Source organism: Pagrus major, chromosome 4 (assembly GCF_040436345.1).
Source record: "Pagrus major chromosome 4, Pma_NU_1.0".
In the NCBI taxonomy this organism is placed as follows: Eukaryota; Metazoa; Chordata; class Actinopteri; order Spariformes; family Sparidae; genus Pagrus; species Pagrus major.
The window spans coordinates 25,019,827-25,047,342 of NC_133218.1; the positions used below are offsets into that span (position 1 = coordinate 25,019,827).

The 27,516-nt window shown below is 41.0% G+C and overlaps 1 protein-coding gene across 1 annotated transcript; it reads left to right on the forward strand.

Annotated features, from left to right (window-relative positions):
- The first annotated feature begins 2,947 nt into the window (after window positions 1–2,947).
- On the forward strand, window positions 2,948–27,211 carry aldh1a2 (aldehyde dehydrogenase 1 family, member A2). Its single transcript, XM_073464114.1, has 13 exons — window positions 2,948–3,249; window positions 11,841–11,945; window positions 13,222–13,362; window positions 13,827–13,956; window positions 15,728–15,789; window positions 16,502–16,630; window positions 18,406–18,519; window positions 22,564–22,666; window positions 23,633–23,817; window positions 23,942–24,106; window positions 24,343–24,500; window positions 25,988–26,062; window positions 26,298–27,211. Exons 1-13 carry the CDS (start codon window positions 3,133–3,135, stop codon window positions 26,368–26,370), a joined length of 1,557 nt encoding a protein of 518 aa, XP_073320215.1. The 5' UTR covers window positions 2,948–3,132; the 3' UTR covers window positions 26,371–27,211.
- The last annotated feature ends 305 nt before the right edge of the window (window positions 27,212–27,516 follow it).

The window sequence follows — 27,516 nt, forward strand, 5'->3', positions numbered from 1 at the left end:
TAACAAACTACGGAGGGAGTGTGTGTGTGTGTGTGTGTGTGTGTGTGTGTGTATGTGTGTGTGTGGTTGTCGGTGCAGGTTGCCGCCTCCCACTCGGTGCGCTCCGACCGTGCAGGCCGGCGGACACGTTAAGCTTTCTGCATCTATTTCCCTTTATAACCACAAGGGGTCTAACTTTTTATTAGATACTGCAGGCAGCGACATCCAGACCTGACTGCTGCTTTTATTTGAGATGCACACGTAAAATAAATCAGGCTGCGCATCGAAGGAGGATATATGAGGATTTTTAAAAATGCAGTTATCGCAAAATAAATTTGAAAATCACGAGATAATGGGCTGCCTTTACAATTAATGCATGAAAGATAAGATAAGATAAGATATTCTTCCCAATGGACACATTATGACATGAATAAATGAGAAAGACAGAAAAACAACAGAACTGATTATCTTCAACTTGTTATCACCAACAATTATACAACTTTACAAAAAATGATTTCATATTATTCACAGCTGTGTGAGTAGCGCCTTCACTTGCCCTGTTATTGACAACACTGACATATAAAGTTGATTTCTCTCTTTATTTCAAACAATTTGGGGAGATGAGGGAGTTTTTAAATCTAAACCTTGGCTCAGTGTAATTGCAAATAACAATAATAAAAAAAGTGAAAGATTTTCAGGTCAGTGAAAAGTTTCATTCGTGTGTGGATGATATTAAATGTAATAAAACACAGAGGACTGAGCTGTTTTCAACATGCAAACATAATCGCCTTAAATTCAGATTACAACCCACACAACACATGTTAGTTTAAGATAATAATAATAATAACAAATACATTAATTAAAGCCTTTTTTGGATTTTAAAACATTTCAAACCAAAACCACTTTTTAAATTATCGTCGAGTAAATTCTGTACAGACATTATTAAAACCTCAATTTTTTAAAAAAAGCTGTCAATTCGCTTGTATGATCAGGCATGTTTAAGAATCTTTTACATATGATGGTTTAATTTATTAGGCCTGCTGAATGCTGAAATGAAAAAAAAGACTAGTATTTCTCCGGAGAATAAAATACACATAGATGTTGAATTACTGAGAGCTATTGTCAGTCAGCACACTGCCGCTGCACTGTCTGAACATAATGACCTGCTGTGTGTTTGGGTTTCAACACGTCTGAGACGCTTATATGAGAAAATGTGAAGGAAAATATAAGTATATCACAGTGTAGGAGTTTTTAGCCTCTGTTTTTAAGGTGTTAAATGTCTTTGTGTGAATTTAAAACAGAAAAATAAAAATAAATCCACATTCACATTTCATTATTATTATTTAAAAACGTCCTAATCTCTTTTCTTTTTAGTGTCCTCACTCACCATCTTCACTGCAGCTGCTGTGGCTCCACTCCTCCTCCTCAGCCATCTCATCACATATTATCATATTTCCACTTTTCTTGCCTTCTTTCTTCCTTTTTTGTGACAATCCCATCCTATTTTTTCCTCATCAAACCGCTGCTGAATATTATAAAAACTTTGAATAAAAGTGAGTGTGACTCTGACACGTCCGAGGCTCCCTTCCTCCAACAGAGGGAGCTCCATGAATACATTTGAGCTGAAGTGTTGTCACACCGTCCCTCATGTCTCATGTCTTATCTTCCGTTCACTGCGCTTTGTGAAAAGGTGAGGCGACAGGCTGCGGATTGGGATGTTTTGAATGCATTAATCAATGTCACAGTTTCAGGCCCCGTCCTCTCTTTGATGTGAAACAGACACTTTGAGAGTGTCGCCCATGCTGTGAAAAAAGGCTGATGTGCTGATGGAGAAACGACATCCTCCGGGGGATTTGCAAATGATGGGCCTGCATCTGTCTCCACACTCCTTTGTCCTTGTCGAGAAGTTATGAAATCTGAAGAATTAAAGCCACTTAAAGGACATCACAGAGCTTGTGTTTAAATTATTCTTCCACTGACCACACACACACACACACACACACACACAAACTACTCCTGGCAGCCTAAATCTCAAATAAACTCCGGATTCACCCTTTAACTCTTACCTGCGTGGCCTCATGAATGCGGGTGTTGGTAATGCGGGGATTTGCTTTAATTCCTTTAGTTTTTCGGAGACAGATTGCTCGCAGCTAATTGGTGGATGTTTATTGGGATTTTTTTTTTTTTTTGAAAGGAGGAAAGGAATTATCACCTGCAGGACAAATCTCTGCCAACAACACCCCAGCAAGGAGCAGCAATCCCTCTCTAGTCCGCATTTACATAACATCTTAGACCGTGGGGAGGTTGTGTAAGGCAAATAAAGAGGACAGGGGTGAGGAAAGTGGTTTGACACCTTTATGCCACTTAGGAAATGGTTAATGGCGGTGTAAGGAATGTGAGATTTGGAGAGTAAACATGTAGAAGTTTGTTCATTACTTATGCAAGGTAAAAAAAAATAAATAAAAAAGGGGGAAAAGTGAACTTTTAATGTGGAGAGCAGTCTGAAAACATACAATCTGAACATATACGTGTGCGTGACGACTGAGCAAAGTCTTATCTGCAGATGAAGGTCGTGATATGATTAAAAGTCCAGAACAGCTGTTAAATGCACCTTGTGGGGCAGATTTTGTATATTGGGTTCATTAGGGTTTGTTTTTTTGTGTGTGTGTGCAAAATATGGGATTTAAAACTTCCTGATTCATCGAGTTCACATGAATCCACACCTGTGATAAACATAAAGATCAGACAGTGATCCCCTGACACCACTTTTTTTTTTTTTTGATAATCTGAGAGTTTAATAAGTGTTGGTAAAACTGTGAATTACTGTAGACTGAAAGCAGTGGAAAGCTGAGTGTACCGGGAGTGTGAGGTGGGTGGGGTGGATGTGTTTCTCCTCCTCAACACGCATGGCGGAGGTCGTTTATGTAAATGCGTGGATTTAATTTTCAAAAGGACGGCCCTTTCCTTTGCCCAATGAAAATGAACCGCGGCTGACACCTGGCTATAAACCCAGGAAGAAACCCAAAGTCCTAATCAGAAATCTGTTGAAAAAACCCCCGAGAGGCGCAGCAGGACGAGCAGACTACAGAGAGAGAGAGAGTGAGAGAGAGAGAGAGTGAGAGAGAGAGAGAGAGAGAGAGAGAGACGGCCGAGATGACTTCCAGTAAGATCGAGATCCCCGGAGAGGTGAAGAGCGACCCCGCTGCTCTCATGGCATCCCTCCAGCTGATGCCCTCACCGGTGCCCAACCCGGAGATCAAGTACACCAAGGTCTGTGTCCGCCCGAGCCGCTAACTCTGCGCGTAACGGCGCAGCGTCTTCCTCCTGGATGCGTGGCCGTGTGTTTTCTTAACCAAAACTTTTCTCTTGAGCTAAACTTTTCTGTGTTTCGTGTGTGTTTCGTGTGTGTGTTTGTGGGCAGCTTCAGTATCTAGTAACCTGTGTTGCTCTCACAGGGCTGGAGCTGACAAACTCCCCCGAAGCAAAACTTGATTTCTTCAGGGCTGATGTTAAAAGCTGACACGTTATAAAGTCTCTGTGCGTCCACGTGCTCAGTGTAGCTCAGCATGAAGTGATCAATAACCTCTGAACAAGATCATTAACACTAAATATTTAAGAATTACAGCTGATTAGTTTTGTTTTTTCTTGGTTTCACTTAACTTGATTTAAAAAAAAAAAAAATCAACAACAGAGGGGGGATGTCAGCCTACATTCTCAAATTTGAGTCATTTCAAATATGTGATTATGTTACAGACTAATAATTGATTTTGTGTATAATTAAGCCACTTTTAATTGCAATAACGTTACAACAGGCGCAATAACTTTAATTAATAAGGGCGTGTCAAAGTCTGAGCTTGTTTTATTTTTAGATAAACTAAAAAAAAAAAAAGTGTTGTTGTTTTTGCTTAAAGTCTTTAAAAAAAAAATTAAAAAACTGGCTCACAGAGAGAATTATTTACTGTGATTAGTGTTTTTAATTCACTTTGCACCTGGAGTGCAGCCTCTGTTAAGACACAGGCCAACATCCTCTCAGGTCACTGAATGGGATGCCAATTAATCAAATATATTTTCAATTAAAGTCGCCCATAAAAGAAGTAATTAAGTAGAAATACCAAACTGAAATATACCAAATCTTTCAAATCCTCCACCATGATTATAACGTCTCACTTCAGTAGCATTTCTGTGCCATTCACTGAGTTGTAAACTTGTTAATATAATTAATGTTTCATTGCTCACAGTGATTTTAGCGATCAGTGGCAAAGGCTGAGTTTGTGTATAAACAAAGCAGCCCAAATTCTTTCTGCCACAGCAATCACAGCAGTTTACACTACACACAGGTTAGTCAAGTCCAAAGAATTGGCAGTAATTTAAATCGGTCTCATTATTATCTGACAGCGAGTTGGTTTAGAGAAGAAATGTTTTAGCATTTAGAGGGCAGATTATCATCCTGCAGTCAGAGAAATATGTGGGTGGAGAAAATGGTGAACTTTATTTGAGTCATGAAACAAATCATGCTGCAGATGAGACTAAAATTAATTAAAAAAATAACATCTTGTGAAGACTCTGTATGAAAGTCCTGTTTTCAGTGAGTTCTTCAACATTTTGTCGCTTTATTATATAAATAGCAGCACACGTACTAAGTGAAGCAATAATTTATCAGTAAACCACATCCAGTCTATTTTCTGGGAAATTTGCTCTCAAATGAAATGTTCTGTTGCCTGTTTGATAACATCTCTGCAGTGTCTTGATATGTTTTTAACATATGCACACACTGAAACAGTCTGAAGTGACTTTAAGTCTTAAGATCAGGTCCTTTGTAACGTCTCATTATCAGTCTGAGGATGTACCCCGCTGCAGTTCTGCTGCTACTGAACAAAACCTTGTCTTTTAGCTGCAAAACTAGTGTTTTTTTTATGATTGTGAGAGGAAAACGCCACGTCTCCTAGAGGACACATTAACGATAGCGTGGTGGAAGTTCAATCAGTGCCTTAACTGCTCTGTGTTCACACAAACCTCGGCGTTTTGAGAGCAAAGGGCACACTGCTGCTGCCGCTGCACAGAGGACGGTACGTGTTGTGTAGAGCTTTCCATTCCCTCGCAGTGCAGAGTGTTAGTTGAAGGGGTGGACACGACGGTGTACAGGAGGAAATTTAGGGAGCGACTTGGTGAATTAACCCCCAGGAATTTGGATCATCCAGTCCCTGTTGGTTTGGTGGACATAGGGGGCAGAAGGGCCCTGATTTATGGGAACCCCTGGCGTGGGCTGTCCTCACACCCTGTTCCTGTTCTCCACCCCACCGGCTGCGAGGGAACAACCAACACTGCTCACTGGCCTGTAGGGCGGGTGGATGGAGCTGCACAGAGTCTCCTCAGTTATATTAATCTTTTCTTTAATATTAATCTTTTTCTAACTTTCATAGAAATTCAAAAAAATCTTCAGTCATCAAGTCACCATGACTTTTTTTTTTTTTTTGCAATGCAAAGATTACATCTGAGCGACCCTGGAAACACAGATACCACTGATACAGTATTATTACTTAACAGGTTTGCTTCTGCAACAGGGAAGTATGTGACATAAAAGGCTTATTGCAATCAACGTTTGCCCCTTGTCCTCTTCACCGAGTCATGAACTCCTCACCGTCAAAGACACATTGATTGTATCAGTAAAGCTATCTTCCCTCTGAGATTAGAGTTCTGTTATTAGTCTATAAGCTGAATAAGTAGTTTTTTCGCACAGCCTTTCTCTTGTAGCTGAAAACACAAGGAGAAAAACTTTCTCTCCGTTCCCCCTACCCCCACATTTCTATTGCTAGAAGGCTCCAACAGCTGGGTTACAAGACAGAAACAGTTTAAAGGTTGATAGGACCACGAAGGAAGCCATAAATAAGAGTGCCATGATAGCTATTTATTGATGTTTTCCACTTGTGGCAGGAGAGAGAACAAAGAGAGAGAGGCTAGGTTTTGTGAATAATTAAGGCACACAGAGAAAGTTTTCCTGCTCTTTCTGGTGGGTGATACTTTTGGCCTTTGTGGTTTTTCACACCGTTCAGCGATAATGAGTTGTTAAAGCAGACACTTAGTGGGACAGATTTTACAGGAATTGAAGTAACTTTGCCGCTTTTGCTTTGAAGGAACAGTCTGTAAAATGCTTTTATTGTGTGAAGTGAAAGGTGAGCGCAATGAGCCTTTTGCAAACTCTTAAAGGTATAAGATCGCAGTAAGCCCTCTAATAAGACTGTGTATGCGCAAAATCTGCATTTTTAAAGTGTATTTTGTAGTTTTATTGTTGCCTAATAAGGCAGAAAATAGTCCCACAATTATAAAGAACTAACCAGGACCAGGTTGAGGGATCAAACTCGCTGTGGCCGCGCTCACTGTCTGGGTTAAAGATCTCTTAATCTAATCAACAGTTGTAAATTTTCTTTGTTGCTTTGCTCATGGTGGCTTTAGTGCACTTTCACCGTAGGAACCTGTGCAGAACCTGCCTGCCGCAGACCCGTGTATTTGCAAAAGCCGTCCATGCAGAGACATCCACTCAGTTCGGATGAATAAGAGGCTCCATCAATCTGTCACTGATTGAGATAGCACAGATGGAGGCTTGGGGCTCCCCGATGCTAGGTGCTGTCCACCGGGGTGTAAATTATGACCCTGTCTCACTGTGTGGGTTAGTGGCCCTGCCTCGCCAGAGCCTGACCTGCAGTTCTGGAGTCTTTCACTTCAAAACCACCATCTTACTGCGATCAAGATCAAACAGAGCCAAAGTTAGGGGATACCGTGCACCTAAATGATTTATCACAACGAGCACAGCGAGAACTCTCTCCCCCTCCTTCTCTGGCCTTTTGCTTACACAATCTCCCTGTTCTGCACACACATGGCCACATACTCTCTAAAACACATCTCTTGGATTGTGACAGGGTAAGTGTGCACCGCCATTAATATGTCCGTTGGTGTGAAATGCCTACTTGTGCAGTGAGTGTAAATTACCATCTTAGCAGACACGTCAACATCATGTCCCCTGTCTCTTAATCACTGTATAAGGAAGAGCAGTGACAGCGAGGTTACCCTGTTAACTTCCCATACCTTCAGTCTGCAGCCCCTCCTGACAAGGAACGTGTAAATCCTTACGGTGTCATTATGAAAAACATGGGGCTTCATAAATCTGTTGGAGATGGAGCAGCCTGTTTCTCAGGACACAGCAGAGACACAAGTGCTTCTCCTCCATGTTTATTTGTCTGCAGAGAAGCGTCACGTTTCTTTAAAAAATTACTTCCTCTTCGTCCAGTGATCCCCATGAGTAAAACTACTGTTCTTTAAACATTCGCTTGACCTGAGATTTAAAGAATGGTTAAGTACACAGGAAACCCATCAAACCTCAGATGTTCAAAGCAAAAAAAAAAAAAAAAAGCGTCTAGGAGTGAGAGGAGAGGTCTTTTGTATTGTTGATTCATGAAAGTCAAACTGTGTAGCCTTTGTCTTTTGCTTTCTACAGTCTTCATCATTTCATTTCAAGATTTAAGAGTAACTTCTCATATATTATGTTCAGGGAATAATATTTATATTAAGTCTGAAAGATGATATATTTTTGTTTTCTGGCATTTTGCTCCTCTGAGATACTCGAAAATGGAGGCAAAGTTTGGGGATTTAACTTAAAATATGCATTTACTGAATAAGAATATGCCCACAAAGTTTGCATTCAGCTTTATAAAACAAAATCTAATATCCCATTTGTGGTTTTGAAGACACTATTAAGAAATTAGGACAATACAAGCGTGAAAAAGTCTTTAATCTAAAACTGTCTGCAGCTCCAGTGACACGCAACATCTGCTGTGGTTTGACTACTGCATTAAAAGAGTGAATCAACTGAAAAAAGTGAATAAGAAGTTGTTTGTAATTACAGCGGCATGTCAAAGTAGGGCTTCTCACATAACTTCTGAGTCAGACTGAACAACTCGAACCCCTTTGCCCACACACACTGACGAGACAAAGACGTTTGCCAGCCAGTGACAGCGAGGTCACCCTCGCCAAACCCAGGAGCGCAGGGTGGCATTGTCTGTGGGTGTGTGAGTGAAAAACAACGAAGGCTCCGTGGTGTCAGACATGTGGAGAGGAGCAGGGGAAAAAAACACCAGCTGGTCTCCACTTTCACATGCTCTCTCTCCGCTCACTTGTAACAGCAGCAATTATAAGAGTTTTGAAACCCGTCCAGAACCAGAGAGGAAATAGAGGTCCTGTGATAGGGGAGGATATGAAACTTCCTGCGCAGACGAGTATTGCAGGTGCCCGGGTAGGATCCGTCTGGCTGTGGAATCTTGGCGTGTTGTGTATAAACACACACACATATGCATAACCCCCTCCCCATACAGACCCACCCCCTCTTTTTTAAAAAAAAATAAAAAATCAGAACTTACGTGTTCCTTCAGCCGTTACCATCCGAGCTGTGAGAAGAAGCAAAGAGCCAAACAGATGTTTTGTTAGCTGCAGAAAATATTTTTGGCTTAACTTGCTTCCTATTACAGCTTACTCCTAAAAAATGACTTATCACAAAAAATCACGCAAAGTTTTGTGAGCATCACAAATGGACGTTCACACCCTCGTATTTTACTTTTACTTCGAGTGTGTAAATCTTTCTGTAACGGGTGACGGCGATTAAAACACCTGCATTTTAAATGAACACACGGGCACCAATTTGTAGCTGATTTGATGAACAAAACGATCTTGTCCATACATCCTGTCTCATCCTTTCACTGTCCCCATAGCGATCCTGTCTGCCTCTCTCTCTGTCTCTAGATGATGATTGACAGCTTTTGCAGAACAGCGTGGGGACTTGCTAAATGTTTTGCAGCTGCCCTGTGGCCCATGCAGAAAGTCTTGACCTATATGCTTACTGCTTAGCTCTAATCCACATCAGGCATCCTCGTTACGTGTCAGGCGTCACATATCACAGCGCTCTCTGTCAGTTTGAATGTTTTGGTTTTGTAAATTAATGTTTAAAACTAAATCATCTAAAAGTTAAAAAAAGCAGAAAACTGTTTGTACAGAAAATGTTGTCTCTGGATACCAAAGTTAACTCTAAGTACTCACTGATTTTCAGCAAAAATCTAACAAATTATATTTACCAGTGCCAATATTGATGACTTTAGTTACTAGTTACTTTACAGATTGCCTGCTGTATCAGTCATTTTTAAATTTATTTATTTTATCGTTAATCTGATGAAAAAACAACACTGATTCAGATAATCAGAAAAATGCTTAATATCGACTCCTAATATACAATATATACATGTAGATATATGTGTAACTTTTACTTGTACTTTTGATACTCAAGTGCAGTTAATATCAGATATTATAAGACTTTTACTCAATTACACTTCATGTGGCTGACTTTCATTCTTATCAAAGTAATATTTTGACACAATATTTTCACTTTTACTCAAGTTTGACTTTTGGGTACTTCATACAACACTGATATTTCCTTAAGCACTGTGCAAATATTGTACTTTTTACTCCACTACATTTGTCTGACAGCTTTAGTTACGAGTTACTGGTCAGATTACAATTTTTCGTACCCTTCCTGCCCAGTGAAACTCTGAATCTGGTGAGTTTTTAACGTTTCTGATAACCTTTAAATTCTCCTTCTTCTTTATCCAAATAAACTTTTTTAAAAAACCTTCTTGGATTGGCTGGAAAATGCAGCTGAAGATCTGTTTTTCTGAGCTCATGAAAAGTTAGATTTATAGAGATTTGTGGTTCTTGTGACAAAAATATGATGATGTTATAGAATAAGATGCATTGCTGTAGATTAAACTACCCAACAGTACATAAAATAGTTAAAATGAGCTCAACCTTCAGCTCAAAAGCAACACACTTAAACTTTTCATATTTTAAGTACATTTTGCTGATAGTTCTTTCTTTTACTTGAGTTAGGTTTGAATGCATGACTTTCACTTGCAGTGGTGTATTAGTGCAGTAACAGTACTTGTACTTCAGTAGATCTGAATACTTTCACCCCCTCTGTAGATTTTTATAAACATGAAACCATGATGTAAAGTGATAGCATCCACCCCGCAGGGAATGGGAAAGGAAAAACACTATTTATCATTTGAAAATGTGCACTTCATTCTTGTGTTCTTTGCGCCTCATCCAAATGATCCCAAAAAGCAATTTTAAGAAACCTTGAGAGTTGATTTACGCCTCAGTGCTGTCATCTTAATCAAGTCTGTGAATGGAACGAGACAAAAGTCCAACACCAGTCCGAGCTCAGAGAGAGGGCCGAGCCAAGCGGCGGCTGACAGTTGTCCTTTTCTGGCCGTGATTTAGGTGGCGGCTCGCTCCACTGTTCTCCAGCTCCATCCGTCCTCCTTTAGCAGCGTCTTGTGAGAGGGGGTTAACGCCATGCATAAAGCTACCCATGGTCTGCATTCTTGCTCCGACTGTTGAGGCTGTCAGGGGGCTCCTCTTGATTTAGGGTGCCCCACTTCAGTGGCCCCTATAAATTTAAAAACTAATTCAGTGCTCTACAGGACTTTCTGTTTTTGTAGCTGGCCCTCTGCTCCTTATCGTTACTGACAATTTTATGAAGTGCTCTTAATGAGCGTCAGATTAAAGGTGGCCCCTGAGAAGAAGAAGAAGAAGCCACTCCAGCCTGTGTGTGCGTAAAGGTGCATGGGGGATGGGAGGAATGGCTCTTGCGGGATGGTACACGCAGATACTGAGCACCTTAAACGTCTGCATGTGAGTTATTCATACGCAGGGTCCACATTATGAGACCGTGAGCCGTGGGAATGAAGAGGAGGAGGAGGAGGAGGGAGGCAGGGTGATGTGTTTGCTCCAACAGTTTTCAGACTCCCTGGCATTTTATACCAGCCCCAAAGTAAACACGGCTAACAGTTTACAGCCAATTAAATAGTACTTAAAGGCGAGCGTTTATGGAGGTAAACATGTCGGGGAGTTCAGGGAGGATCGGGCCTGTGGGACACTTGAACCCGGCGCTCAGGTTTTGCGCTCGGTGCGTCCGAAATCTCTAAAGTCGAAGGCCGGTAAGAGCACATGTATACACAGGGATAGATTTGTGCCAGCAGATGTTCTCCTTGCACTCTATCTATCAAGCAGACTGACAGCCATTAAAAACAGTGTGTGAGTAGTCTGCCTAATGGATCTAAACATGTCAGCGAGGAAGGAGCTGTTGCGTAAGATGGCCTATATTTGCGATTTCAAATCACACCTCGCGTTTTCTTTTGTTCCACTTGTCATCAGCTTATGAGGGGCTTCACATAATTCTCAGCTTTGTAAACATTTATCTTCCTTCTTTAGATGTCGAGTGTGTCCTGTTTCCCAGGCGGTTGTTTAACGGAAGACTCGCTTTAACGCATCACAGAAACCAAGCGCGGCACGTGTTTTATGATCTCGTAAACGAGCAGTGATGTTGTGAAACGTGTGTCTGTGAGTGTGGGGGTGGGTGGGTGGTTAGGTGGGTGGGTGTGGGTCTGGTGTCTGATAGGGATTTATCTGCCCCCCACCCCTTTGTCTGGATGGTGGAGCACTCCCCAGAGAGCAATGCTGGACAGGCAGGAATCTGTGTCCAGATTTCCAGAGATTCTCCCATATCCCTTACACAAGAGTCTGGGAGAGCTGCTCAGCCAACATGGTGGAATGAAATCATTGCTTCACATGAAATAAATACTTTAAAAAAAATAAAGAATTTAGTCAGTATCTCTCACTTAAACTCAGCTACTTCAAATAAAGTCAGTTTGAGTAAAGTTTTAAAATTTTTCTGTGCATTTAATTCACGTTGCCTTCATGATCCAGACCCATCGTTTCATCTTTTTGCTACAATACTAAACACTGCATTTTCCTCCCTGCAGATTTTCATTAACAATGAGTGGCAGGACTCTGTCAGTGGGAAGGTCTTTCCTGCCTGCAACCCGGCTACTGGAGAGCAGATCTGTGAGGTCCAGGAGGCAGACAAGGTAAATTCTCTACAGCAAAGCATCTTCTGTCATGTCCTTTTCATTGAAAACAGGGTTATTTTACTCCAGATAGTATCAGTGCTGGGACAGTCTTTTGAAATACTCCAGGTACAAGTTGTAGGAGTAAGAGTATAGAAGTATTTCTACAACACAATTTAAATAAAAGTTCTCATCATGCAGAGAGGCCCTGTCAGTGTCAATGAATTCATAATTGGGTTATTGTTATTGATGCATTAATTGATGTGTTTTATCTGATATCGCCATGTTAGTGTTGTTCCAAGACATCTTGGTTAATGTTGCTCCAGGACCATGATTGCACCTTTGTAAGAAGCGACAAAGACCACATGTGAAGCCATTGTGACTGAAAGAGTTTAGCAGCGGACTGTCTCCCAAAAGACTTGTTAACTCCCATTTTTTTTCTGTTTTCTGTCGTTATTTGGTAAGGCAACTAAAATACTTGGTTAGGCTCTGGTAAAAATAGACTCTTTCACAACATTAAGTACGTGTTAGAATGGATCACTTCTTCTGTGTGCGTATTTTTCTGGTCTTTGTCCCATCTCGCAAAGCAATGACATTACAAAAATGTGATTGGTCAGTTGCAATCATGGTCCAGGAACAACACCAACATGGCGATTTCAGATTACAGTATGCAAACAGAATTTAAAGCTCATCTTCACACATGGATTCAGACACATACAACATCTCTAATGTGGGTCTGACAAGGTTTTTTTTTGCAGGGAAATAAGTATAAATACTGCATTAAAATGCTTAAAATGTCACTTACTTCTTCTCCCTCATTAAAAATTCCAGAATATATGAACATGCAAAGTTTTCCTGCTGGACACAAGACGTCTTCTACTTCATTGCAAAGTCCATTCTCAGTGTTTGTGCACTGGAGGAAGTTTCCACAGCACACTTGTGTTTGCAATATTGAACCAAGATTGATTTCCCAAACTATTTGTGATGTCACAAATCATGCCCCACCTCTTAAAATCAGATTTTCTGAAAATATACACTTTGAGCAATGAATGTGAAGCATATAGACTGTTTGAGTAAATGTCCTTAGTTCATTTCCACACCTGGATAGCTCAACAGTAAAATTAGGTTTCAGTTTTTCTTCTCATTACAGCATAACGTCTGGCTCTTAGCTCTTTATACACGTTCAAACTATTTGCGGTCGTTCTGGGTCTTCCTTAGTTCAGCAATGTTGACAAACAAATGCACCTGTCTACTGTCTCAGGTTGGATTATTACTATGTTTCCTTCTTGTGTCACAGGCTGATGTTGATAAAGCGGTGCAGGCGGCTCGTCTCGCCTTTTCTTTGGGCTCCGTATGGAGAAGGATGGACGCATCAGAGAGGGGTCGTCTGCTGGCCAAACTGGCTGACCTGGTGGAGCGAGACAGTGTCTATCTTGCAGTAAGAAAGTGCAATATTGGCATTTCACCCCATCAGTTAATGTTATAATGTGTATATGTATAATAAAAACAGTCCTCTTATACACTGGATTATTACCCTATTTGTTTAATTATTTATAACAGCGCTGTAGCTGCATTGAAACTGTAGCATAACCACTATTTCTTTGTCTGTTTATTTCATTTTATTCTTGTTTTATTTAGTTTGTTTTCCTGCTCATTGAAGCATTTTTATGCCTCCTGTGAAGCACTTTGGGCCTCTTCTGTGTTTAAGAAATATAAATAAACTTACTTTGCCTTAAAGAGAACATATAACTGTAACTTAGGGGCTGTATTTGTGGTTTAGTGTTATCTTGGTGTCACATTTCACCCCTGGGAGAGTGTAAAGACTGGAACAGTATGGAATTATGTGAGGATCACAAGGTTATATCACATATTTCTCAAAATGTCTCCCCCGTCTCTCTTCAGACTATAGAGTCACTGAACAGTGGGAAGCCTTTCCTGCCCACCCTGTTTGTGGACCTCCAAGGAACCATAAGGACTCTGAGGTACTTCGCTGGATATGCAGACAAGATCCACGGCACTTCTATTCCAATGGGTAAGATCCTTCTTCGATGACTTCAACAGAGTTTAAGTGAAATGGACAAAAGGCTGAAGGGGTGGCTGGAGGTTATTAGCAGAAGATTACTAGGATGAATCATGCGTGTGTCCGGATACATTTTGGAGATGGACACAGAGGTGTGTAGGTGTGAAGGTAAAATCACTGGCTTGTTATTAGATTGGTTGGATATAATACTTTGACCAATGTAACTGAGTGTTTTGGGTGCTCTCTTTTAGCTCTGTTTTGGTCCCTACCAACTCCTGAGGGAAACATCTGGCTGTTTAGCTGCTAAATGTTCCACTATGTTCACCAGCTAGTCACTAATTCTGTCTTTTTTCTGGGATTTCTAGAGGCTTTTTTCTGAAAAGTTTCCTGCTGTTGTGTGTGTGAAAACCAAAACAATGACCTGAAAGATGCTAAAATGCTCAACTTTATACATTACACACCATCATTTGATCCTTTGTTATTATGGAGATATTAATCACCGCTGTTTCAAGAAATTTGGGGTATTAAGTTGAATGAAAATATAAAGGTTTTGTAGAAAAATGGAGGCTTATACTCAGCAAAGTAAAGTATCAAACTGGCCATCAAACCAAACACTGATATTGTCCTGAGGAGGCTGCCATCACTATTGAATTGGGAGATGGAAAAAGGGGAACTCTGGCTGTCTGTTTCAACAGGAAGCACAAAAAAAGGAAATAGAATAAGAGAAAGAGCATGGGAAACCTGCTGATACCACTATAATGTCCCTCTTAAAGCTTCTCTTGTGTGCTGCTGCCAAACTAACCTCAGCGAGCATTTTCCCAGGGCTTTGGTTTGAGCTTTATTGCTCTAGTAGACCTTCAGAGAACATAAACAAAGGTGTTCATGTAGCAAGATGATGATGCAAGTTACCATTTTTGTTCACCTGTCGGGATGTAGCGCAGGACATCTAACAGCAGCCACCTCTCAGCATCTCTCCGCCTTGCACGTTATGCTGAGCTTATTGTGCGCGACTCTATCACAGACAGTGTGAAATGAATGGGGAGAGTCATTGTGTGGAGCACCTTTGGCTACGCAGTCCGGTATAGTTTACATTGCTTGTTCCAAATTGAAATATAAGTCATTTGAAGGCGTCATACTTTCAAACAAAGCTTGCAGATACTCGAGTTCCTCCCGAAAATCTCTTGTCTAATAGGTTTATAGTTTCGTTCTCCAAACAATAACAGTTTGGAAAGGCCCAACATCCACTGCCGAAATAAGGAACAAGTTTGACATATGAGAATCTTTACCGCAGTGCTGCGTCCATTGTTACACTGAAAATGATTATCTGGCTTGTCATCTCGCATTGATCATTCCAGTCCAAATGCAACATTAGGCAATGTTTCATCAGCTGACGACTGTTGTAACAAATTTAAACACACATTTCTCAATATCAATTGTTTTTGTGGGGAATGAACAAGCATGGCACACCCTCAGTAAGTACCTCCTTTTACTTAAGTAATGCAAGAAGAATGAGCAAACCTTTCCAGCATAACACCCATCTCTATGACCTAAAACTGTTACACACATGCCTGTGCTGTAGGAAATGTAATCTCTCACCAGGGTAAAGTCACCAGGAATGTTGCGTGTGGATTCGTTTACAAATTAACATGTTGAGTCAACAACAGCGGGGGTATCAGGTGGTGACATTTTTCATGTGTTTCAGGCTTTAAACTACTAAAGCTCAGAATGACTAACACTGGTTTCTCGTGTGTGTTTGTGTGTGTGTGTGTGTGTTCCTTCACAGATGGAGAGTATCTGACATTTACCAGATATGAGCCCATTGGAGTCTGTGGACAAATTATCCCTGTGAGTATTCCCCCTTCCTACAAGTGACATGCATGATGGATACAAATGGACACAAGAGCTTGAAAAGATAAGAGCGAGTTTAGAAGAGACGTCGTTGGTTGTTAGTCCGGCCTGTTTGTTGAATCACATTCTGCATTTTCCAGTAATTCCCTGACAGTCACTGTTTATTCGGGTAAATCCTGCTGGTAAGCCCCAAAAATAACGGTGCCAGCTAGCTTGAGTAATAGAGACTGAGACATGCGAGGCAGAAGAGTGAGCTGAGGGATTTCATAGAGTGGGTTTGAGGAAAGGAGAATGGTGAGAAAGGAGTAAAAGATCAAGGAGAAAGAGACACTGTTGATTGTGCAAGAGTGCAGAAAGCGTGTGGTTCTGCGTTGAGCCCCATGGGCTCCTGTGCAAAGCAGAAATAACACAGGCCTGTGTGTTGTACAGTGATATGGGTTTATTGCACATGTGTTGCAATTTCCCGGCTTTCTCAGAATACTGTGGGAAGAGAAAATACTGTACAAGTGCCGAGAACATTTTCTCACTTGACTATGTTTAGACAGAGTGAAAATGAGAGTAAGTGACTTAAGAGCGATGAGTTATTGAGCTTGACTTGTGACCACCCAGTGTGTCAGTCAGATGCATGATGTCTTTTTCCGGTGTGTGTGTGTGCGTGTGTGTTGTGTGTGTGTGTGTGTGTGTGTGTGTGTGTGTGTGTCTCGCACAGTGGAACTTCCCTCTGATGATGACAGCATGGAAGCTGGGACCAGCACTCGCATGTGGAAACACTGTTGTCCTCAAACCGGCCGAACAGACACCGCTCACCTGCCTCTACATAGCGGCTCTCGTCAAGGAGGTAATTGACAGAGTCACTCACTGCCAACCACAATGAGTTCACATGTTCAAAGTTAATGCTCCAGCATACTGAATCAAAATCACTTACAGGTTTGCCAAGAACACAAAGTTCACTGTGAATTTGGCAAACACTTTATTTGGATAGTCTAATGTTAGTGTAACCGCAAGGTGACAAAAAGCAGATGTTTAACCGAGTGTCACTTGAATATCTGGTGCATCCTTTCAGAATCAGTCATAAAAAAGTTTAAGCTAGAGTTAAAGGGCCAGTTCACCGAAATCACAACAAAACATTTTTCATCACTCACTCGTAGCGGTCTGTAACCATGCAGATAGTTTTGATTTAATTAGCTACCTCAGTACAACAGAGGTCAATGTGGTCCTTAAAGTGTTCAAAAATTCCCCTTTAAAAAGTCAACACACTTCCCTATGAGCAGACTCTACGGTGGCCTTGGAGGGCAAAACACAACAACAATTCACAATGGTGGTTTTCACAATGACTGAGATGAAAAGATGTTAAGTTGAAACACATTTTAACACAGAATATTCAAGTGAACTGACTATAATGAATCACTTTTATCATTAATGCAACATTATGTAGAATTTGGCATTTGGGGCGATGTAACACACATGTTAGGTGCTAACTACAATCAAAACTCACTACATCTTAACAATGTTATGTGTTAAAACTTGTATGTTGAAGTAAACATGTATGTAACGCTGCGATTCTACTCACTGAAGTTACATAGTGCAGAAACAAGTGATAGAGACATCATTCACCCTATTACAAGACACTGTACCATCAACATGAGTTTTGAAGCTGTTATTTTAAGCTAAAAAGTTAGATAATAATGTTGCTTGAGCCAGATTCATTAGATTTTAGTCAACACGTCTTCATGCCCTAAAAGACCGAACAGGCCACTGCCACAACAACATAAATGTTCCCTTGTGGTCATGTGGTCAACATTGTGAAAAGGTTACAGTTTGGTTAGGTCTAGGAAAAGATGCTGGTTTGAGTTAAATCAAACACTTTATATACATAATTGTGTAATATGTAAGAATTGGCCACCTCTTGAATTGAAATGCCAAACAAATAGCTGGCGGCATATCATCAGAGGAACCACTAACTGCTGTTAGGTAGTTAGCTCAGTTAGCCATGTAGCTAGTTGGTCCGGACTGGAAGCTAAGCATGCTAACTTCAGTAGATACTGTATAACATAACGTCAAAATTCTTACTTCCTCACAATCTGTTGATGATTTTAATTTATTTTCACATTTTTTTAAACTCAAATTCTTACATACTGCCCCTTTAGGTTTGGTACATACGTATAAGAGCACTGACACACAAAGCATAGACACAACATAACAGAGCTTCACATATAGTGCAGCTTGTAAATCATAAAATACAACTAATTCAAGTACATAGTAAGCGCAGTGCATTGTATTGTAGCTACAGGGTCAACGAGTGTGTACAATAGGGGCAAACACATGAGTGAGTTGAACAGGATAGGAACAATGCATCACAAGTTTATGTAGAGAAACCTAATCATGCTGTACAAATCTCAGTGTCCACATCCTCCCTGTCTTCCCCCTGTTCTCTCTGACCTCGCCTCACTTTGGAGACTATCTGTCTGTTGCCTTCTTCTTTTTGATGTTCTCTGCGTTCTCTGCTGGTAGGGAGGTTGGGTTGGGTCCGGATTCCCCCACACCGCCTGTGGTTTTGCTTGGCTCTGCTGTCATCTCCGCTAAAGCTTGTTTCCTCTCATATTGTTTTGACAGGCCGGGTTTCCACCGGGAGTCGTCAATATTTTGCCAGGATTCGGGCCAACGGCAGGAGCTGCGATTGCTTCGCACATGGGCATAGACAAAGTGGCTTTCACGGGATCAACCGAGGTACTTTTCTCTAATAAAGTGGTTCAGATCAACAGCTGTCTAATGCTTGCTTTTGTCAGCAAGTGACACAGTGGCCAACATGTGCAGAGCATAAGAGCGGGCTGGGTAATTAGGGGACGTTGTGTGCCTGTATTGAAGTCTAAATGATAAACATCTTACTTCAGCTGCATGCCCTGTCATTACTGCTCGTGACAGGACGGCTCTGATTTTATCTCACACACATGCAGTATACAAACATCTCTCCGAAACGCTGCCCCTATTCTGTTTTCCTCTGCTGTATTAACTCACTTCCACAGCGTCTTTCATTGAGCTCACTATCAGGACACACACAGGAGAAACCCTTGTAGCTTTGCAGGACAGGGAAGTAGTTAATGGCAAGCTCAATCATCAAGGACATACCATGTTAGGTGTTGAGCGGTCTGAGGTGTTATGGTCCACATGCATTCCAGGGAGCAGCCAGAGTGACAGCAGATTCCTTTTCTACAGATCATTTATAAACATCTGTTATTTCTAACTGCAAACGAACCCCTCTGGTAAAACCATTTACAGCAATCCTAATGTGGAATTTATGTTATGATGGGACCAGTCTGTATTTCACATGTATCTGTGTTACATGAGCCAGGTTTATGTAATGTCCAGATTAGCCTTGTGGTTTCTGGAGATGTCTGTTTTGACTCTGGTGGTGTGTTGGAGAATAAGCATGCATCTTGGCCTGTTTACACCTGGTATTAACACGCTTCGCGGGTGATCCGATCGCAAGTGGACAGTTCAGTTCACACCTGGCTTTACAACGCGGCTCGAGTCACCACTTGTGATCGGATCTCACTACCTAGGACACAAGGACGAACAGAAACAATGCTTTTCTCACAAAAAAGACTTAATGTATAACATTTGCAGAATTTACAAGAAGGCCAAAATAATGAAGAATTTGTCATAGACAGTATTTCACAAAGTTTATAAAGTTTCTCCTGACTGTAACCGTCTTGTCTAATTATCAGATGTGATGAGAAAATCGATGTTTGTTTCATCTATTAGCTCACTCTCTGTATGCCCCAAGGGGAAGATTTGTCCCAATCTGTGCCCTTTCACAGAAAATTGGAGTTCAGTTCTGTAATTGTCACAGAAACCACAAGTAGCTTGTATAGGATATTGAAAACTACAGCTTTGACAAATCTGATGACCCACCTCCCTGACTTACGAAGAATGTTAATCGTTGGATTATCTGACAGTTTGAAAGAAGCCTCCCATCTGTAGAGACCAAAGAGAAAAGAGAATGGGAATCAGTTTGGCATCCACAAATGACACATCTGTCAAAACTCCCTCTCAGTGGAGATGCTTTCAAGCAACATGTTTTTAGAGCAATGCATCAAACAGCAGTGTGACATCATGGCCATCTTCCAAAGGCACTTCCTGTGAATCCCATTGGAAAAGGCTGGACAGTCACTGAGGTCACTTTTTTTTCCCAGAAACCAGCTGCTCCACAGGAGTTCAGAAACATCACACACCTATAAACCAACCTGGCCACCATCTCGCGGCGCTCTGTCACACCAGTTTGGGTTCATTAACAGCTTGAATTATGTTAGTTCAAGTGTATTAATATCATAATATCTGTCAATTCAACCCATTTAACAGGAAAATATTTTTATCGAAGAATCCATTTCATGTGGGAGAAATTAGAGAATATTACATTTTTTTCTTGAGCTTTGTCCCACCTAGGCAGAGGTATCTCAAATGCTAAATGCTAAACCTTCTAACGCAAACATCTTCTTTCTTTTATCATCACGCCGTGATTGAACATTTCCTTTGTGAGTGGCCCATTTTTTATTTTTTTTTTAAACTAGTTTTCCTGTTGTTTCATGTGATCTGGAGTCAATTACTGAGAGAATGAGCCAGTGCTGTGAGAGACGGCTGATGCCCAGACAGTGAGTCACTGCATTGTAGTAGCAGGGGTTGGGGGGAGACCGGTGACCACAGCATCTCCTCACAGGCTGGGAGGTGGTCGTGAAGCTACAGGTGGATTTCAGGACCACAACTCATCCTCGTTCTGACTCACATGTGGCTGTGACTCCACACGGAGGAGTCTCGCAGCCCAGCGTGTTTCCTCTACCCTTGAATAAACACACGCTAGTCTCCCCCTTAGTCAGCCTCTTTGTGTTTCTGATCAAAGACAGACAAAACACATCAGAAACATGAAGCCGAGCCAAGTATTGTGTTGCTTTTATACAGCTTTGGTACTAGCCACAGCACAGGGTTGATTCTGTTCTACTCTTTTGTTTTCTATTATATCATAGTATAGCCACTTAAACAATAGAGAATATAGAGAGAGAATATGAGACTTTTCCATGTTGTAGGTGGGGGTTTTTGGAGGGTATTTTCCCACTTCCCACTTTCCCACTATACCGTCAGTACTTTTGGAAAATGAAACAGACAGTATGAGTAACAGGAAGATGAATACTTGTTTTGGGTGTAGTGTTGTGAGGGAGGTTTGCGGGGTTTCTCAGGCTTGTTATCTTGTTGTTATCTCGAGTTAATGTAATATGTCGAAACACGGAAAAGATTTCTGTTGAAGCAGCTAATTCACTCCACTGTTGAGACTTTTGACCACATCATCACCATCACTGCCATTTTCTATCAGTCTTAAAGGAGCAGTTCGACATTTTGGGAAGTAGGTGCATTTGCTTTCTTGTTGAGAGTTAGATGAGATAACTATACATAACTCATAACTGTACATTAAATATGGTGTTAGGTGTTATCGATTGACATTCAGACCCTGAATGTGTCATCCCATCTGCCCCTTCAATTGTATTCACGCCACAACACCGCTGTTGTTCGAATCATCTGCCCCCTCAAGTGGTTGCCTGTTTGTTCCACATATTCACACATTGCTGATGCTAGCTACATACAAACAATACAAAGGCTCATATGACAACTTTTTGGTTTCACGGGGGGTTGTATGTGTAATCAGTGAGTTTGAGAAGTGAAGGTAGGTGGATTTCCTCCTGTTTCCAGTCTTTTCGCTAAGCTAAGCTAACCTCCTGCTTGATCTCCTCATCTAACTCTCAGTAAGAAAGAAAATAAGCATCATTTCCAAAATGTCAAACTAATCCCTGAAAGAACATTATCAGCTGTTTTGCATGTTTTAGCCTATCTACTACAAATGATCTATACTTTACATCATAGCTAACTAACAAGTTTCCAAACCGTTGGGAGTTTATTTTGTCTTCTACTGCGAGGCATTTATTGGACATTGAAACTGCGAAGAATCAAAATACAGACTTAATCGGCCTTATTATGATAATAATGTCATAACATTGTCATGTAACAAAAACAAATGCAGATTATGCAATATACACAAGTTTTGAGTCTGCTAGTCTATTTTCATATCATAAGAAAACAAAAGAAAGTCAGTGGCTGCCAGTAACGGCAGAGCAAAATCATTAAAGAATCTAAAACTTTACAGCATGTGTTTGAAAATGGTCAACAAAAATTTAACTTATGCAAACATGCAGAAAGACTGGTGTGGTCTCTTAAGATGAGTGGTTTACTTAATGACCATATCAAGCAATGCTGTCCTTCAATGTTTTATCTATTGGTTTTCCTTTTGTTATTTGATATTATCCCCCGTGATAAGGATTAAAGAGGAAACAGGGATGATAGAAAGATAAAGAAAAACCACAGCAGATCCCTTGTCGTCGTCTTTATTGACACACCAGACCCGTTTCATACCAAACCCCCCTCCTGTCTCAGATAGTCGGATCACAGAACACCACCCACACACCTTGTGGTTACTTCTTCCTGCCCTTCATTAGACATCAGATTCCATAATCGGCTGATACATCTTTTTGTTTTCCTGTCGCCGTCTCCAGAAAACCTGTAATAGATATTCATTCTGTGTGTTTGGAGAACTCATGTTTCAGCTGCTTTACCGGTGCATTCCCTGTTTGGAGCTAACCAACCTCTCTAAGCTATTTTAATGGCTTCGGCTGATTTACTGATCTGGCCTGCATCTCTCTGAGTAAACCCCTGATCTGTTTCCTCTGCTAGGTCGGCAAGCTGATCCAAGAAGCAGCTGGGAAGACTAACCTAAAGAGAGTGACGCTGGAGCTGGGAGGAAAAAACCCCAACATCATCTTTGCTGATGCTGATAGTAAGTTTTCAACTAATGTTGTTGATTCAGTGCTTCATTTACCTGTCACCCTCACATGGTGGTCCGTCACTATCGTTGTTTTGTTAAGTTCCCATTCTCAGGACCTTCAGTCTGTGGATAAACACACATGGAGTGACAATCTTAACATGCTCAAAAGCTTTGTAGTGCTATGAAAACCTGTGGATGGATGGGTTTCATATAAATTCTAAGTGGCTCACCAAACTGGGGGTGGTGAGTCTTTCAAATGCTTTCAGCAGCCGTGAGAGGGGCTCCCCAGGCCCTGTAAATCAGGAGAATGGGCCCTGACTCCGTCGGGTGCTTCAGCCGAGACCCATAAATCACAGGGGTCCGTTAACCCTTTGTGCGCAACAGCAGGGTCCTGTCTCTCAGGTGTCAGGTATCAGATTTGCACAGGATAGCTCCAATAAATATGTGGGCAAATTGTGTAACAATATACTCCACACATCACTGTTTTATTTGTTTTTGTTTTTGTGTGTAGATGAGATGATTCAATTCTGACTTTTTTCACTATCAAGCAGTATTTATAAGTTATTAATTAGACTCACGACTTAACCTAGAATGGCACATACCTCCTCCAAGGCCCAATAGTCCCCTTCAAACTCTGTAGCACTGTGTCACTCTAAATGTTACTGCTTAACCATAATTTAAACTCATCAGATTTTCAATTTGCACCAAATTGAAGTCATTCATAGATACAAGCCACCTGAATGCCTGATTTTTTTTCATCAAGATCCATGCAGTATCCCCTGAGAAATTAACAAAAGTGTTCTTGAGACCCGTCCTCCCTTCAAGTTTTCGAAAAAATCTGTTCTGTAGTTTTTGTGTAATCTTGCTGACAAACCAACCAACAAACAAACGGACATATAACCTCCCTGGTGGAGGTAAAAAAATGGGGTAGTTTTTTGTAATAGGCAAACTATTGACCAAATTGTCTTTTTTTCCTAGTGGATCTGGCTGTAGAACAGGCCCACCAGGGCGTGTTTTTCAACGCAGGCCAGTGCTGCACCGCAGGCTCTCGCATCTATGTGGAGGAGCCCATATATGATGAGTTTGTCCGGAGGAGTGTGGAGAGAGCCAAGAGGAGGATAGTCGGCAGCCCATTTGATCCCACTACTGAGCAGGGTCCGCAGGTGAGGTCAACACAGCAGAAGTTTCTCTTTTTATCACTCGATGCCTCTTCCACTCTCCCTACCTTTCTTTAATTGTCTTCTCGGCCCTGGGATCTGATGTAATGTGTGTTCTCCTCCCCCACAGATCAGTCGGGAGCAGCAGAATCGTGTGTTGGAGTTTATCCAGAGTGGCATCAGTGAAGGAGCCAAGCTGGAGTGCGGAGGCAAAGCTCTGGGCTTGAAAGGGTTCTTCATTGAGCCCACTGTTTTCTCTAATGTGAGGGATGACATGCGCATCGCCAGAGAGGAGGTACAATGCTAAAGAACGGGGATTTTGTTGGCTCCAGCACATCTAATGCATGTATACCTGTGAGAAAAACAGTTGTGGAGGAAGTGGTGTTCTTTACTCAAGTGAAAGTAGTAATACCACAATATAAAAACACTTTATTCAAGTCAATGTTCTGTATTTAAAACTGCTAGTACTAAAGTGTTTCAGACCTCTTAATATGACCAAGTAACCAACCTTTATATTTTATCTCTTTACAGATTTTTGGCCCCGTCCAGCAGATCATGAAGTTCAAAACTATCGAGGAAGTGATAGAAAGAGCCAACAACTCAGATTATGGTCTTGTTGCGGCTGTTTTCACCAACAACATCAACAAAGCCATGACCGTGACCACAGCCATGCAGGCTGGCACTGTCTGGTAAGTTTCATCTGCTGTGTTTCTTTTAGCTGCAACAAGTAATATTTTTCATGTGGGAAGTATCAACCATCTCAGAAAGACTCTGGCATCCAGGAACTGTTAACTGGCTTCGTGCCACTTCACTATCATTACACAAGCCACAAAGAAATGTTTTCCTTCCTTTTTTTTTACTTTTTTCCCTCAGCTCAGACATTCGAGATGTAAATATATCAAGAGCAACGTGTCAGTGCGAGACAACAATGCAAAACTGAGCATGTAAATGTAAATCGACACCCTCATTTTATAATTATATATAAATGAGTATATGAGTAAAGTATAAATGAAATGGTCATAAAACACAACCTCTTGATTTCACCTGAAATTGTGTTTCTTTTGTAATTACCTGCAGATGGCTAGTAGGAGTAGACGTATAGCTAACATGCAGCATCTGCCAAGAATTTTTCACCACATGTCATACTTGACTGCAATCCTCTGCCAGCTGAGGAAACATTTTTCTACTTCGTCCGTCATTCTTACTGCTGATCATTCACCATCCTACTTATCTTCATCTGTTGAGGATTTTGTTTGGTACTTTGAGACGTTTCTGACCATCTTCTCTTCCTCAACAAAATGGCCTATTTCCAACAATATCACCCCAAATAACACACTGACGGCTTGTCATCAAAGACATTTGGGATGATATTGCTAGCATCTTTGATATCTTCACAACAGCGACAAACTCAGACTAACAGCTTGGGTAAAATGTTTGGGTAAACTCTCCAACATGTCTCCAACATAACGTTAGTGACAGTGTTGTTATTAATGCGAAAAGGATCAAACATGCATTTTAGAGGAATTAAATGTAAACACTTTGAAATAACATCAGGAAAAAAAGACAAATTGTATGACAGCTAGTGCGTGATGCAGGGGTTTTCTACTTGGAAGTTATTGTAAACAAACATTGTTGTTGGTTCTATTCAAAGTCAGTTCTCTCTCTTCCATCGCTTAATATCTGCTCGCCAAACAGCCACAGTTCCTCAGTTTGAATCTTGTCTGTCTGTGTTAAGGGTTACTGTATAAAAATGCTTCACATAACACAGAATCCTCCCCCGTCCTTCTTATTATCTTCTCAGTCAGAGTTTTGTCCAGCTGAAAACTCTTTGTCTTATGGCTGCACCAATCCCAAAGTTTTCCCATTTCCACTCTACCTCAACTTCAATCTTCTTTGCATCCATTCAGTCTTTCCCACCCAAAGCGCCCACAATTGGTGAATTCACAAATATACAACCTGACAACTCTCAGCTGTGTTTGTTATATAATGATGGAATTATGTTGTTAAACCCAGATGGTTTCCAAAACAGCAATGACAATGACATTACATTTTAACATCAGTCTCACTGCATGCAGCTGTAACACTACTGCTTTGGACAAAGTTATGCACCATTTTATAACAGCAAACCACATGAGTCAAACACACAAGAGTGATCAATGTTTTGTGTATTTCCCAGGATAAACTGCTTCAACGCTCTGAGCACACAGTGTCCATTTGGAGGATATAAGATGTCTGGCAATGGACGTGAATTGTGAGTATGACTTGGTTTCCTGCCCACTAAATATTACTAATACTGACTCTGTGTTTTGAAAAGCTACTTTCAAAAATTGCTTAACATCACATAAATCTTCATCTAAGAGGATATTGCAATGTTTCTACATCAGGAGCCTCCAGCAGTGTATACACTATATTTCAAAGCTGCTGAGGGGATGATAGTTTAGATAAAACGAGCAGCATTGTGACTATTTCCTGTTGTCTGTTTTCAGGGGAGAAAGCGGCTTAAAGGAGTACTCAGAAGTGAAGACCATCACGATGAAGATGGTCGCCAAGAACTCTTAAGGCAGCCACACTTTTTTGGGAGGAGGTAGCGTCTTCCTCATCACTGACACTGCTTCCTGTCGGTCCGTCCACGGTGGCAAACCACATTACCATCAAAACCAGTTACCTCCATGGTAACTACAGGCTGTGACCACTCGTCAACTCCGCATCGCTCACCACGGACACGCCAATCTCCACCCACCTTGAGTTTGTGGACTGTCTCTAGTCTAACTGACAACCACTGAACTACCCCCATAATATATACCTCCTCCACTAACTACACTTAAGCACTCACAGAGACGATGGGGGAGGCTGCAAACCCAAATAACAACCCCCCTCCCAGCCGATAAACCCTGATCTTCACCCCCACAGTTGCTGGATGCTCAGAGACTCAGTCGCCGCACTTGCAATCAACCCTTTACTAGCAACTTGTCACGTGTTGGGAGGCAGTTTTTTCTTTGTACTGTGCGGTATGATCGTCAAAAACCTCATGTGTCATTGTCTTGGTAGAATTTACGCAAGCATGTCAGCTCATTCAAGACCACTGGTGTCGTCAGCCTCAGATATGAATGGATGAAACGTTAATTCACAGTTAAAATTGATTTCTAATTGTCTTTGTTTATATTTTAGCTTGTATGACTTAACACTGTATGTCGACCTTTGACTGATGTAAACGTGAAGATTTTAACCTCTTAAAGGCATTTTACTCTCACCTGCTAAAAGAGGAGTAGATGTATTTTAAACATTATGTAACTGATTTTCATTGATGTCCATCTATGTTTATGTTTATACAATCATATGCTATGAAATTATAAAATGACCATAGTTTTTTTCAGTAAAGACTTTTTTTTACTGAAAAACATGTTTTTTCCTGTGTGTTCACTCTGTTATTCTTCATCTGCTCAAGAGGTCACACATTTCACAGTTTAATTCAGGACTGAGATCTTATGTGCACATGCTGCATTAATCAGTCAAGAGATAAAAACACTACTGCTGCTGAACCTCACAGACCCGGGTCAGAACACATCAAGTATGTCTTTAGTTGTAACTGAAAATCTTGTATTGATGCATCTCACTAGGAAGCAAACTGGCCCAAAGAGATGATGTCATTGAAATATGTGTGCAACACTTCTTTAATTACTGAACATAGTAATGAAAATCATATTT